The sequence below is a fragment of the Ctenopharyngodon idella genome, chromosome 13 (assembly GCF_019924925.1).
Source record: "Ctenopharyngodon idella isolate HZGC_01 chromosome 13, HZGC01, whole genome shotgun sequence".
NCBI classification, from domain to species: domain Eukaryota; kingdom Metazoa; phylum Chordata; class Actinopteri; order Cypriniformes; family Xenocyprididae; genus Ctenopharyngodon; species Ctenopharyngodon idella.
In genome coordinates, this window is record NC_067232.1 from 1,797,267 (window position 1) to 1,813,661 (window position 16,395).

General features: G+C 35.8%; 1 protein-coding gene across 1 annotated transcript; it reads right to left on the reverse strand.

The window, feature by feature from the left end:
• Positions 1-2,984: 2,984 nt before the first annotated feature.
• On the reverse strand, positions 2,985-15,585 carry LOC127525369 (O-acyltransferase like protein-like). The gene is made up of 15 exons (XM_051917862.1): positions 15,320-15,585; positions 13,888-14,021; positions 13,600-13,678; positions 13,269-13,404; positions 11,310-11,554; positions 10,992-11,159; positions 10,783-10,885; positions 8,208-8,309; positions 7,921-8,086; positions 7,741-7,820; positions 6,652-6,762; positions 5,324-5,447; positions 5,041-5,227; positions 4,523-4,665; positions 2,985-3,513 (listed from the first exon to the last, which is right to left on the reverse strand). Exons 1-15 carry the CDS (start codon positions 15,480-15,482, stop codon positions 3,415-3,417), a joined length of 2,040 nt encoding a protein of 679 aa, XP_051773822.1. The 5' UTR covers positions 15,483-15,585; the 3' UTR covers positions 2,985-3,414.
• Positions 15,586-16,395: the final 810 nt, after the last annotated feature.

Sequence of the window (16,395 nt, forward strand, 5' to 3'; positions counted from 1 at the left end):
AGTCACCATGCAGTTATTACACTGTGGACAAGACCACCTGCTAAAACGGTTTCACAGCTCTCAAATAGCTAATGATTACTTAAGACTAACGTCATAAGTACAGTGCCAGTAAAGCATACTTTAGTGTAGGAGTCATGTTATTTTCATGACCAAAAGTAGTAGGCTATGCAATCCTGATGATGTTTCTTAATCATATTCATCTTTTGTAAACACGTCATTCTTCATTTTATCCACAAGGTAGCGCTGTAGACCTGTTATTTATCAAGGAAGCCTTTATATTATAACCTTACACGGAATTTAAGATGTTTTTTCTTGAAAAGATTAAGCACATTATCGAATAACAAATATTAAATATAAACGTGGTGTTCTAAATAGGCTACTCTTTCAAAGATAGATGTCAGGCTTTTTTTCCCTCTATCGACTAACCTGAATAAACCTTCACTTCACTGACTGTAGAAATGTCATATATAATCATTAAGAGTCTCAAATTACCTTTCATGTGCCTTTTTAACTTTGGAAAGTCCAATTCTGTAGCGAGCTGTCATACATTTCAATTAATCGATTCGAAGAAACAGATTCACTGATTTGTTTGAGTATCATTCATAAGTGTCCCCAGGAGTTCCCGCCAGGTTATTACCATAGACTGTAAAGGTTTACATGGCTTTTTTTTTTTTTTCTTTTCTTTTTCTTTTTTTTTTTTTTTTTTAACGTGTGTGGACTTTGGTTATACAAAATACCACAAATTCTTGATCTTGTAGGGACATTTTTGGTACCTCTGAGGAAAACAGCTTATAAATCATGCTAAAAATTATTGAAAATGTAAAACTGCAGAAAGTGTTCTGTGATGGGTAGGTTTAGGGGTATGTTTAGGGTTAAGGGATATAATATAATTTGTACTGTATAAAAATCATTGTCTGTGGAAAGTCCCCATAAAACATGGAAACGTAATGTGTTTGTTCAGAAATATTTCTAAAAAGATATTTGTTAACTATGAGTTAAACAAATTTGCCCAAATCAAAACAAGAAACGTTGAAAATAAACTAAGAAACAAAAGGGTTTTTTTCCCACAACGCAGGCATTATTATGGACTAAGTAGCTACTAGCAGTATAGTAGGCTAAACAAAAAAGCTTGCTACATACTACACGGTGTCAGCCTCAGACGACACGCCCACGGACCGTTGACTGAACTGACGCATACGGCACACTTAACTGGAAACACTTCAGGATTTTCGAAGTCGTCATCTGGTTGGTTGAATTCTACAGGATGTCCGGGAGACGTGTGTGTCGCGTTATTTAACGGTCCTCCTAAAACCCCCTCATGGAAGAAGAAAGCCGTCATGTTTACAACCGTGGCAACGAGCGTGTTCCAGGATCAACTAAGCGCTGGATTTTCAAAAATATGTAAAGTTTGCAGTTCCATTGTTGCAGTAAACTTACACAACGTTCTTAAATGAATAATTTATTAGATACACACCGGTCTGTTATCGTAGGGACATCGACTTTACATTTTCACACCCCTAAACACGACGCGGAACAAAGCGAACTGTGATTGGTTGCGTTACATGTCAGTCAAACGTCCCCTTGGGCAATCCTTGGCCAATGAAAGCTGCGATAGAGTCCAGACCTTCTGCCGTCAGTCTGAAGGTCTGGCTATGCGAGACTACATACAGTACTGTATATAGTGTGCAGCATATGTTGTGCACAATGTGTGAATTTTCTGTTCCCGTAATTCCTGGATGACCTCCTACATTTGCCAAAATGAATCATATACTCAAACAGAGCATACTAAAAAAGAAGAAAAAACAAAAAGCATGCTTACTGGAATACTGTGTCCCACACTGCAATGCATTTGACTGCTTTATTGGACCTGCAATTTTTTAAAAACGTTTTAACACACAGTTTTGCAAATATTAATTAGATTAAAATGGAAGTTTTCAGTGAATTGAGTTTTATTGCTTCCATTACTTTCTATTTTTTAAACTGTATTAGGCAGTAGTCTATCGTATACTGTGCATTAAGTTGGTGTTAAGTTAGAGTTATTGCAATCCTTTAATTTGAGCTTGACCTTATTACACAAAAAGTCAAAATGAGTTGCATGAAGTTTTAAAGTAGTTCTGTAATTTCTAAGTTGTCAAATAGCTAACTGGCCTCTTGAAGAGTTGATTGACCACTTGATGTTGATTGTCTTCATATGATTCAGATGTTGTGGCTTGCCTGATTACAGTGGGCACACAAGTGGGTTATATACTGTACTTTATTTTGATTATAGTACATTTACTGTGTTAGAATCTAATGAGAATCACCATTAAAAAATAAAAACTTAAAATAAATGAGTGCATTACTAAATGATGCTTCGGTTTCATTTTCTTTTAAATGTTGATGTTAATTGTCCTAATATGATTCAGATGTTGTGGCTTACCTGATTACAGCAGGCACTCAGGTGGGAACATAACATGTTTGTTCAGAAATATTTCTAAATATATATTTGAAAAAAAAAAAAAAATATATATATATATATATATATATGAGTTATGTGTTTTTTCTAGCAAGCTTTCTTTTCTGAATTGACTAATGGGATGATTTCGTGATTTTTTTTTTTTTTTTTTGTTTACAATGATGGATTGTTAAATGACTCATCTTTCACTTCCTGCTATTAAGATGTGGTCGCCTCAACTGCACTTCAGATGCTGACGTCTGGTCAGTGTTTTATTGTCTTGAACTGCTCACACTTGAGGTACTCATGCTTGACCATGACATCAGCTCATTTCATGTAGACGTCATTTCACTTATGCAGCGGAGACATTTCCTGCATCATAATATGAATACTTCCCTGCTACACAGTATGCAAAAACAGTATGCATTACAAGTAACTTGAGTTATGTAATCGGATTACTTTTTTTCAAGTAACTAGTAAAGTAACGCATTACTTTTAAAATTACAACAAAATATCTGAGTTACTTTTTCAAATAAGTAACACAAGTTACTTCGTTTTCCCATTTATTGACTGGCACCTCTCCTGTCCTTTTTTTGAGAGAAATCGGGAGTGTAGAGGTGTTGTGTGCGTCATTATACCATGGTACCATCACAGTACATTGTTTTTACTCTCTGTGAGTCACTTTTACATTACTAAAAAAAAAAACAGTGTAACTATATGACAACATACACTACTGCATTGGACTTAATTCATCTATTAATTCTGTACATCAATATAGGCTATCATTTATTTTATGCATTCAAATAACAACACCAAAGCTCTCTAACATGTTTATAAACTAATCAACAGCTTTCACAGAATGAAATGAGGTACAAGGGAAATAAATGAATATACTGCACTTAAATCTTCTCTTGTTTCTTAAATATATATAAAGGTAAATCTTCTCTTCACCTTCCAGTTTTGAGGGAATGAAGCAGGACTTATCGTTTTGACAGGAAGAGATACGGCTTTTCAATTAGCACAGTTAACGCGTAACCTATAGGGATTGTCAACAGCAGATGACCCAGAAACAGGTAGAACTGAGGACAGAAAATGAGAGAAAGGAAGACAAAATGCTAATTAAAAATAGCATCCAGAATGAATGAACAGTTCACCATGACTTGACTTGATCAAAAGTGACAGTAACATTTACAGTGTTGCAAAAGATTTCCATTCCCAACTTTACTTTCTATTTATCAAAGAATCCTGGAAAAAATGCATCAGTTTCCACAAAAACATGAAGCAGAACAATTGTTTTCAGCATTGTTAATAATAAGAAATGTGACACTGAAGACGGGAGTAGGCCTAATGATGCTGAAAATTCGGCTTTGTCATAAAAGGAATAACTTTCACGATATTAGATTTTACTGTATTTTTGATCAAATAAATGCAGCCTTGGTGAGCATAAGAGACACTTTTCAAAAACATTAAATTAGCTACATGTAAGAATTTTCGTGTATTAATCGCTTTTTTATTGCCAATGTGTTAACAGCTTGTAACAAACTTGTAGCCTGTAGTAGACTGATTTTTATGAGGACTCCGGACGGTTTTGCCGGGAATATCCAAAGGAAACTATCATAACATTGTAATTTTAATTAAGCACATCTGTCGAAATTATGTCGATGAATCATGTTCAGTCACTGTTTTGGCAAAGGGTCACTCGCGTCACTATGGAGCATGTGCACGAGCGCAAGCACGAGCAATGAGTTGCTGGCTGCAGTTCACTTAACGGCCACCGGTGTCTCTAATAACAAGAGTTTCTGAATTCTACATTTAGCCCCTTTTAAAAAATGGTAACACTTTACAATAAGGTTTCATTTGCTGACATGAACTAACAATGAACAATGCTTCTACAGCATTTATTAATTTATATATATATAAATATATATATATATATATATATATATAAAGTGAGCTTAATTGATCCATTTGTTGGGTAATTGGATAGTGTACTATACATCCACTTGCAATTTGATGTGAAATACCTTAACTAAATAGTGTAACTGTCCTGCAAATTCTCATTTGCATTGATTTGAAGAGAATACTTACAAAGTTGAAGTCTGTGTAGTGCATGGTTGTCTCTTGTTTGCCATTGTACAGTATAATAATGATGGGGTGGATCAGATAACAGGCAAAGCTGATGTTAGACAGAGGAGCCCACAGGCCTAAAGACAGAATTTTATCCACAAACCCTGTGCAGACAGATAAATATTTAGGTACGTTTAAACAGACACCACTTACATGCATTTTTATTGTGCTGACAGTTATTTAATTATGGTTGAAAGGTGCTTATTAAAATGATTTGTTATTATTACACAGCTGGTTTCATGCCTCATATTGCAATTTAGTCTCTTTCCTCTCACTTAAAATAATTTCAATTCAAATCAATGTTAATTTATTTAGTAGCAGCCATGTATTAATGAGTATAATGTACGGTCAGCCACAGAAATAAACCCCTACAAGTCCCTTTCTGTTTGGTTTTTTGCGATAATAATTAGCTTGACTGTACGTTATGCCTTATTTATCATTTTTACTACAGTTTGAGTTTTCAAAGCTCTTATTGTTACCTCCGTGTCCTTCCTCACAGGCCAGGATGATCCAGACCAGAGCCAGGGCCCAAAGCGAGCGGTGCATCCCTTGATAAACAGCATGAGGAAGGGATGGATAAGGCGGGACTTCTCTCAGCACATAGGCCAATCCCACTAACAGGGCCATGACTGACAAGGAGCAGAGCCAACCTATGGCTACCTGCCACTGTCACATAGAAAAAATGATCTGTTATTTGAAGAAAACTCATTTTTGATGTAAAAACGAATACTGAGACTCAATAAAAAGTATTAAAGACATTGCCTGTTGTTTTATAAGTGTCTCTTTCTTGGTTGTCATGTATATTCCAGCAAGAATGCCCAGCAGATACGGCCCATATCTTGTGTAGGGTTTGTTGTAGTAATATTGAAAGTAGCTTTCATATGTCCTGAAAACAAGCCAACCAGTACAGAATATCAATGAATATAAATTGCTTAAAAAGCAATTTAAAACAATTAGGTAACATTTAAAGGGTTAGTTCACCCGACTATGAAAATTCTGTCATCATTTACTTACCCTGTTGTTCCAAACGTTTAAAACTTGAAAATGAAGATATTTTTAATGAAATCTGAGAGATTTTCATTCCTCCATTAACAGTCCACGCAACTACCACTTTGACGCTTCAAAAAGTTCATAAAGAGATCGTAAAACTAATCCATATGAATTGAGCGGCTTAGTCCAAATTTTCTGAAGAACAGATTTATTCACATATAAACATTCATCAACGCACATATCAGTTATGGTAAACTGAAGCTCAAACATACTTGCTTGATGTGCGAAAACCAATGAGGTTCATTCTCGTGTGTTACGCAGCATGTTTGAGCTTCCATATGAACCAATGAGGCGCGTCAAAACAAGCACGGTTGAGCTTCTGTTTATGTTTGCTGATCAATATTTATATGTGAATAAAAGCCTAAATTAAATCTGTTCATCATATAGAGTGATCGTGTCTTTTCAGAAAATGTGGACTAAACCACTCAATTCATATGGATTATTTTTACGATCTTTACGAACTTTTTTAAGTGACAAAGTGGTAGTTGTGGGGTGTCAGTGAAGGGACAGAAATCTCTCAGATTTCATTTAAAAATCTAAATTTGTCCCGTCAGTTATTCTTTTTTTTTTTTTTTTGTAATTTGAATATGGAAGGTGCTCTGGCGGAAGCTAGATATTTTACTTTATAACTTGTTAAATATGGATTTTTTATAATAAAGAAGAAGGCCTTTATTAACCTCCCGGAGCCTTGTGGAGTACGTTTATGATGGATGGAGGCACTTTCTTAAGCTTCATACTCGTTGTTTCCCGTTCACTGCCATTATAAAGCTTGGATGCTTCAGGATATTTATTAATATAACTCCGATTGTGTTCATCAGAAAGAAGAAAGACATATAGACCTAGGATGGCTTGAGGGTGAGTAAAGCTTGGGGTAATTTTCATTTTAAAGTGAACTAATCCTTTAAGGGAACAAAAATCTGACTCAAACTGACTCTGCATTGCATTGGCAGCTGCTAGAGGCCATAATCAGCATTTTAAAAATGCGATTTCATCTCATTGGGAGTGTTTTCTCAGTGATGAAATAAAAGAAGATCTCTTACAATGTGGTTGGCTGGTGCACAGGGAGATGCAGGAAACCAGTGATCAGGGCTCCTGTTACACTGGAGAGCATTAGGAGAACCGACGACACAACGACAAGCACACTTTTGTTCCTGGAAATAAGCAAAGAGCTGTTGATTATGACCTAGAAACAACTGGCAACCTTCACATGGGTGAATCTCACAAAATCTGTCAAGAAAAATGAGAAATAATGGTTTGTTTAAAGACAACAAAGCCAATTTTTAGAACTATTAAGATGGTTTGCATTGCATTCTCATTACTGTAATGAGAAAAATCTTGTCCTTTTTAAAATCTCATTGAAAATTAATACTTTTAATCAGCAAGGATGTATTAAATTGATCATAAGTGACAGTAAAGACATTTATAAAGTTACAAAAGATTTCTATTTCAAATAAATGCTTTTATTTTGAACTTTTTGAAAAAAAAAAAAACGTATCACAATTTCCACAAAAATATTAATTAGCACAACTGTTTTTATTTTATAGTACCAATATTAGAATATTAGAATGATTTCTGAAGGATCATGTAAGTTATGGCTACTGACAATTCAGCTTTTCCATCACAGGAATAAAATGCATCTTAAAATGTATTAAAACAGAAAACAGTTATTTGTAATAATATTTCACAATATTACTGTTTTTACTGTATTTTTGACCAAATAATTGCAGCCTTGAGCATAAGAGACTTCTTTCTGAAACATAAAAATAAAAATCTTAATGTGCCCGAATCTATGAAATTATTTTAAAGTATTTACAATTTGTTGTACTGCTTTTAATTTATTTTTTATTAGATTACTTTATTCATTTATTATAGTGCCTTTACTGTGTTAGAATCTAGTGAAAATCACAATTAATAAAAATAATAATAAAATAAATCAGCAAATTACTGTAATTATGATACTAAAAAAAAAACTTTTTAAAAAAAGGTACATTTTCTTTTCTTCTTCTTTAAATTTTAGGGTTAAATATGATCTTGACATGTTTTCATGAAATTCACCCACATGTCTAACATGAGATATAAAGGGTGGTGTGGTAATAAATTCTGTATTTATGATACAGGGCTGAACTTACATTCTGTACAGGAAGATCAGAAAAGGTGTTGTTGCATAGAACTGGAAGTCAATGGAGAGATACCATGTCCAGGGTGCACACTTCAAAAAAAAAAAAAAATTGTTGTCATAATGTCATATATACTTTTAAACATATGCTGCAATGAAGTGAAGTGAAGCGATCAGATCGATCAAGATGTACAATGTCTGTGATGGTGAAGAGGTTGTTGATGAGGAGCAGGTTTGACCACCAGTATTTCTTACAGCTGAAGACCTCATCCTCTGCTATAAACCAAAACACCCCTCTCTGAACAACAGAGAAGAGTCCAACGGTTAGGCACACGATGAAGAGGTGGAGAGGCTGAATCCTGGCAAGAAACATACAGCATAAAGGCAGATGATTATCAGAAAATCAACCCTGAAATAAATGGTGTAGAACTAATATGACTGGAACTAATATTGACTGGAAGCTATGAAGATAAAACTAACCGCTTGAACCGCTTGAAGAGGAAATGAGCCACCAGACTGAAACTGAGCGTGTTATCTGACCTCTGGATGGAGTTCAGCAGTGATTTGGCACTCAGAAGACCACTGACACAACCAAACAAACAAGTCATTGTCAATATTAATAAACCAGTTATTCTTACAAGCAGCAAGATTATATCAAGCAACATGGTTAAACAATGTTTTGGTTAAAACTATTTTAAGGTGACATTAAAGTTTAATTACACAAGTAAGTAATGAGTAATATTAATTAACTGCATGTACTTAATATATAGGGTTTGGTTTAGGGTTAATTGCTTGTAATAATTATGCATACTTTAGTAAATTACGGATAAATACCCTACTTATCATAAGCCAATTGTACACAATTATTCTGGGCATTTTCTGTACAATATACCTGCATTTATTTTTCTGAAACATAAATCACAACTTTTATTCATGAATAAATACAAGCATATTATTTAAAAACAAATGCAAATAAATAAATAAAAATTATGCCATTACTTAATTTCCAATAATTCTCATAATTTCCAATGGGAAAATACATAATTGCCATATTGGCAACAGCTTTTCTCGATTTAGGTCTTGTGTCCACAAACCGTTTTTTAGCGATTTTTTTTTTTTTTTTTTTTTTACAGATTAGAGTAATGTAACGGAATATCCGCGGAACTATTATTTGTCGACACAATGTAACGTACTTGTTCTGGCACTCGTTTTGGATGAAGAGATGTGGTTGTCGTTTGCATATGGTCATTTGTTATCGTTACACAAGCAGAATGTGATGACTGGTCGGTGTTGTATTTGTCCCGCCCCTCCTCCACTGTAATTGGACGGCTGGGTAAAAAGTGACAGTGATGAGCGCTGCATTTTACCCAAAGTTGGACATTTTTCGACTCTCGGCGACCGGTAAAAACGCTGTGTGAAATACCTCGTCACGCGGTTTGCATTTTATAAAAAAAGCGGCGCTTCCATTGAAAACAATTGCAATAATACATCAGCCTTGGGGGGAAAACGTTTTGGTTGGACACAGCAACCCCTCAAAACAAGCCTCAAAACATCTTCGTAATTGCATAGCAACGCTCTAGCAACCATATAAACTGTCTCAGAATGCCGACTCAGTATTGGCCGGCCTCCTGCATCACACGCATGCGTCATGCTGCTCATGTGTTGGTCAATAGACGGATTCAAACAAACGTTTTGTGGCGTAAACTTAACTTCCGCTAGATTTCCACAAAGAATCAATAACAACAGAGTCACTCTAAAGTAGATTATTTAGATAACAAGCAAAATAAATAACAAGTAAATTACATTAGCTAACAAGTTAAAACTATAGTTGCGTCCCAAATGATGCACTATACACTATGCACTTATACACTATGTACTTATGCACTATGTACTCACCCATGTAGTGTATGAATTTTATAAGTTTATTTTGTCATTCAACATCGGAGTCCGATAGCCCCTCCCCCTCTGCAACGTGCTTAAAGCTAAAGTGTCCAGCATTCAGTGTCCACACTTCGTTTTTTTCCCGTTAATTTAGTGCATCATCCGGGTATTTAAGGTGCACTTTTTATTTTTGGAATTTTCTGTGTGAATGCACTACTCGCACTATTTATACTTAAAAACATAATAGAATAGTGCATAAGTGCGAATTGGGATGCACATTATGTCTAGCCAGTATTATTTTGGGTTACCAGTAGAAGAAAAGAACCTTTACTTGGAACTTGGAACTTTAACTTAAACCTGACAAAGTTACTACCAGACCTGTTCAACAAACACAGACCGGAAGTTACAGTAACTTCGGGCCAGGTGTGTAAAGCCCCGGGTATACTTCGGCCGTCCACGTTCGTGCACCGTCCGCATGATGTAATTTTCGTCATGCGGAGGGCTCGCGGCCAGCCGCACATCCGCGTGTATCCGTGGTTTAGTATACTTTCAAAGATGCGCGGACGCGACTGCGCGCAAGACATGTCTGGGCACGGAAAGTGAAGTATACCCGGGGCTGAGCCGGCGTTCTGACACAGAACCCGGAAGCCTGCACTGTCATGTAAACTGCGTAGGAGAATCAGGGGAGAGAAGAAATTGTTGAATAAATTCGTTATTTTTGTTTTGTTTTTGCACACAAAAAGTATTCTCGTCGCTTCATAACATTAAGGTTGAACCACTGTAGTCACGTTGACTATTTTAACGATGTCTTTACTACTTTTCTGGACCTTGAATGTTGTAATTACGTTGCTTTCTATGGGAGATATAAAAACCTCTTGGATTTCATTAAAAATATCTTAATTTGTGTTCCAAAGATGAACGAAGGTTTTATGGGTTTGGAACGACATGAGGGTGAGTAATTAATGACAGAAATTTCAGTGTTGGGTGAACTAACCCTTTAAAACGGAAACATTTTTCCTTCGCGTTTTCGCGTACAGACAAAAATGTTACCAATGATCCCCGTTCACACAGATCAGTGAAAATGATTAAAAACGCTGTATAATTCATATGCAGTAGTTGGCAATGTCACTTTATAAAGAAACTTTGACATGAGCCATTGCTAAGGTGGTCTTACCCCAGCAGCAGAAAAGAGTCAACCGCTAGATACACGGGCCCACTGAAGGCCAAGACATACAGAGGGTTCTTCTCTACCATGTCCTTCCACCTCTTATCATTATCTACATGGAAACAAATCGGGTGAAACTGATGAAATCAGGTGAAAGACATGGACAAAACTTAGTCAAAGTAGTGCGTGGATACGGATATCTCCCCCTTAACTCTCACCCAGGTTACTCCAGGCACTTAGCTGCACGGTGTGACCTGAGATGATCCAGAGTAGACTGAGGATACGGATGCCATTCAGAGAGGAATAACTGCTTCCAGAGCTTTCTGTGGCGAGTAGCCCCTGACTGCTGTTCTGCACAGAGAGCGCCTGAAGACACGATAACACAGCTGAGAAAAGAGAATATGAGGACAGAGGAGGGGAAAAGGGGGAAATAATGCAAGGAAAGGGCATGAAGGGTGAAAAAAGAATCAATTAAAATGGGTCAAATCAGCACATGTTTGAAGAGTATCCACGTGAGTCTCTTTGTGTGTACTTGCTCTTTGAGATGCCGTGCTGGACATTTTCTGCATTTTGATTCCTCGTTTGTGTGGCATCAGGGGCACCACTGCATTCTTTACTCTGATTGGCCGAGCCATTAGTCAAGACGGCGCCGTATTGGTTGGTGTTTGAGGTTTGAGCAAAACCCACCACTGGCCTCACTTCTCTCATTCTTTTCCTTTTTATTAACGCCACACAGATGGAAGCTATGAGAGGAAGTGCCAATAATGCACAGCACACAAACCTGAGACACAAAAAACACTCGTTCAAGAGTTACTTACACACTTGTTGATGTTTTTGTTTCAAGAAAAGAAAAAAAAAATTATATTTGCAATCACATCCACCTAGAACACCCTAGCAACCACCTAGAACCACCTAACAACTGCATCAAAAGTCTCAAAACACCTTAGTAACTGCATAGCAATGCCCTAGCAACCACCAGAACACCTTATCATATAACTAGAAACACCCTAGCAACCACCAGAACAACGTAGCATTTATATAGTCTCAAAAACACCTTAGAAACTGCAACCTAGCATTTACCTAAACAGAACAACCTGGCAACCATATAGTCTCAAAAAATATTAGTTATTGGATAGCAGTGCCTTAGCAACCACCCAGAACAGCTAGCATCTACCTAGCTATGCCCTAACAACCACCCAGAACAACCTCACAACTGCATCAAAAGTCTCAAAACACCTTAGTAACTGCATAGCAATGCCCTAACAACCACCCAGAACACCCTATCATCTACCTAGCAATGCCCTAGCAACCACCCAGAACAACCCATCAACTGTATAGTCTCAATAAACCTTAGTAACTGCATAGCAATGCCCTAACAACCACCCAGAACACCCTATCATCTACCTATCAACGCCCTAGCAACCACCCAAAACAACCTAACAACTGCATCGAGTTTCAAAACACCTTAGTAACTGCATAGCAATGCCCTAACAACCAACCATAACACCCTATTATCTACCTAGCAACGCCCTAGCAACCACACAAAACAACCTATCAAATGTATAATCTCAAAACACCTTAGCAATTGCATATCAATGCCCTACCAACCACCCAGAACACCCTATTATCTACCTAGCAACGCCCTAGCAACCACCCAGAACAACCTATTAACTGTATAGTCTCAAAACACCTTAGCAATTGCATATCAATGCCATAGCAACCACCCAGAATGATCTATCATCTGTATAGTCTCAGAACACCTTAACTGCATAGCAATGCCCTAACAACCACCCAGAACACCCTAACAAATGCATCAAAAGTCTCAAAACACCTTAGTAACTGCATAGCAATGCCCTAACAACCAACCATAACCCCCTATTATCTACCTAGCAACGCCCTAGCAACCACCCAGAACAACCTAACAACTGTATTAGGTCTCAAAACACCTTAGCAACTGCATAGCAATGCCCTAGCAGCCACCCAGAACAACCTAGCATTTACCTACTAACAATGCCCTAGCAACCACCCAGAACACCACACAGCTGCATAAAAAGTCTCAAAACTTCTTAACAACTTCATTGCAATGCCCTAGCAACCACCCAGAACACCCTAGCAACTGCATAAAAGTCCTAAAATACTTTAGCAACATTCAAGTTCTTTTCGAGCGAACACAAAGTTTCTTGGTGAAACACAAAAGTTTTGAAAGAGAATGAAAAGTCTTAGGGGAGATCAAAAGTTTTGAAACATTTTTTCCTCCCATCTCATGTTTTTCTTTTTTCTTTTTTCCACCACCATGTTCCTTTAGGGGGCCCTTACATGTGCAAGTACCAAAAGTCAAATAAAAAATGTACTTCTAAAAATGTAAACCTGGAAGTAACAATCAGGTGTGCTTGTTTAATAAAACACCCATTCTAGGCTTAAACCCACATATTGTGCATATTTGTTTGAAAGCAAATGTGTGTGTGTGTGTGTGTGTGTGTGTGTGTGTTACTCACAGACAGACTATAGCAGACAGGTCTAGATGGGGGGAATCACTGAAGCATTGTGTCATAAATATGCCCAATGTGGAATCCGACATCAAGATTGAAGGCACAGAAGGAAGCAAAGAGATGCGTTTCTGTTCAAATGCCTCTGCAGACACAAACACACAAATATAGACAGGTGTATACATGCCCCACACAAAAATGATGAACCACATTAAATCTATACTTCTTTTATTATCTTGCATCAAAGTTCAATCATTTGTCTAATCTAATGCAATGACAAAGATATTTTAAGGGTAGCATAATGATTTCAGACATAATCAGACACAATGATTTCACTCACCATAAATCACTAGCGTCTGGACTTCTGATTCTGTACAAGAGTCTGGAACACAAACACCCACAAAGTACTCCACCCTATCCTGCATAACAGAAAAATATCACCAACAATCGCTCTTTCATCTCAATTCGAGACCGTATCAGGTTGTTTAATCAAATTGCAATATTTGTTTCACACACTGGCATGATACATGACACACTTATAATACAAAATATGCAATATTATAAAATATTTTTTCTTAGTGAACTGAGGTGTATATATTGTGCATTTGCATGGTTTGTGTGAATGTACCTGTTTGAGGAACACCTGGCAGTACTGTCCCCTGAACTCTGGGCCCTCCACGGACAGACACTCTCTCAGAGATCCGGGTCGGTTCACGTTCCCTCCCACAACATCACTGCCAATCTTACCAAACGCATCATACACTACAACAACAAGTGGAGCAGGACAGAAGACATGAAAAACAATCACACCATACTATGTTCACGTATATATATATATATATACGTATATATATATATATATATATAAAACAAATGGATAAAATAAAAGAAAAAGAAAAGATTGATAAAGAAAAGAAAGAAAAAAAATAGGATACATTATATGAACAATAAGTAGCTCTACGATATTTTAAATGCTTCAAATATTATAAATCAATAATGGATAAAAAAAAATCTATTAAATAATAATAATAACAATAATAACAACAATAACTGCATAGCAATGCCCTAGCAACCACCCAGGCCAGAACACCATATCATCCAAGCAACACCCTAGCAACCACCCAGACCAACCTAGCAACTGCATAAAGTCTCAAAAACACATGGGGAAAAAATATTGGAAAACAAAAAAAAATAAAAAATATTCTAAAAAAGAAATCTAAAAAATAAAATAATAAAATAGCTAATATTAAAAATAAATAGCACTACGATATTTTAAATGTTTCAAATATTATAAATAATTGATAAAATAATAATAATGCAAAAATAACTGATAAAGATAAAAAATTATGAACATAATATGATAATCTAAATATAAAATACTATATATATATATATGTATATATATATATATATATATATATATATATATATACATATATTTATATAAATATATATATATATATATTGAAATAATATTGAAAATTAACAGCTCAAAGATATTTTAAATGTGAGAAATATTATAAATTGATATTGGTAATAATAATAATAAAAGTAATAAAAAATAAAAATAGACATTTTATATAACATTATATAAAAATAAAATTATACATAATATCAAAAATAAATAAATAAATAGTTCTAAGATATTCTAAATAATATTTCAAATAATATTAATATTGTTAAATAAAAATGACTGATAACAGTGTTACATGATTCTGGGAATAAAACAGAAAAAATAGAAATACAAAATTTATTTTATAAATTGCATGGTGCATTTTTTGCACCATGCAATTTATAAAATAAATGTATTTCTAGACCTCTTCAGTCTTTATTGGATTCAGTGTGCGATCAGCTATTTTTTTCTGTTTGGCTCAAGTATTTTCTTGGCTCTACGCACCTGAAGGAAAAGGAACTTTTTGTCAATTGAGAGCGCAACAATTTCCTCTGATCTACAATATGATTCTGGGAATAAAAAGCAAAGCTCAACCTGAAAACATGACCCCTATTCAGGTAGAGGTTTAAAAATTATGCTTCAGTAAAAGTCTGGCATTATTACTTACTCAAGACTGCATATTTGCTTGGAGTTTCTTTCTGTAATTCCTTAAGGAACGTTGTTGTGTCCTCCATGCATTTTAGCGTCACGTTCCAGGCACATGCGTTGTGGCAAACAAACAGGTACATCAGAGTGACAGCACTCCATGTTAACCGTAGCATCTTGTACATTATTTCATTTTTGCGGTTTCACTGGTTTAAATAATGTGAGAGCAGGACACATGATGGGAGAAGAGGTGGACATGTGACCCGTCATACTCTCCCACCATCAAAATGACCATGGAAATCAAAACACCACGCTCGGATGCTAGTCTGCTCATCACACCCAAACCAAACATAATCAGCCCTTTACCACCAGGAGGCCAATGAACAACTCAACAACACGTTTGTTTTGTGAATGTGGTCATGATTAGGTCTCTGCTTTGAAGACCAAAAAAAAAAAAAAAAAATCTGATTAAAAAACATTTCTAATCATATTCTTCTAAGGCCAAATCATCTGAGCTATGCAAACCACATATAGGTCCTTCCGTGTCAATTCAACCAGAGGGTCCCCAGCTCAAATTTTTGATTTTGTTACTATTTTTTTCTGTAGGAAGACAAACATAAATAGTGATGAAGCAAAAATATTAAATGTCACAGATGTATATGTACTGAATAATCCACTGTTTTGTGAAGGGGGGTCAAAATGACAGTTTTCTCCTGAGATTTGGAGGGGTGTAAAAATGACTTTAGAAAGACGGCAGCATCATTATTTTATTTTTACACAGAGATTGGTAGGTCTATTAGTAAAATCTGTTGACTTTCGCAATCTTTGTTTCATTATATGCCAACAGTGACAGTTCAAAAATGGCAAAAAGCACTTCTTGTGTTTTTTTGCCTCAAGTTTGCATGCCTGTAACTCAAGAAGTATTAAAGATATCTTAATATCCTTTTAGATTCTAGTTCTTTACTAACTTTCCGTTGGTATCTTCATTTTAAAGGCCCTCGATGGCTCAATCCCAGAGATATGGAGATCTTAATGTGGATCCATGAGTAAATTGGTAAATTGTACACATTTTCAATAGTCAAAAACCAAATGTGGGTC

Bases quoted from the DNA above. Each gene is read 5' to 3' on its own strand.
- LOC127525369 (XM_051917862.1), bottom strand. From the start codon at position 15,482: ATGTACAAGATGCTACGGTTAACATGGAGTGCTGTCACTCTGATGTAC. The intron at 5,228-5,323 runs GCAATGTCTTTA...TCTATGTGACAG, and splicing joins AGACACTTATAAAACAACAG to TGGCAGGTAGCCATAGGTTG. The intron at 3,514-4,522 runs GTAAGTATTCTC...TTCTGTCCTCAG, and splicing joins ACTACACAGACTTCAACTTT to TTCTACCTGTTTCTGGGTCA.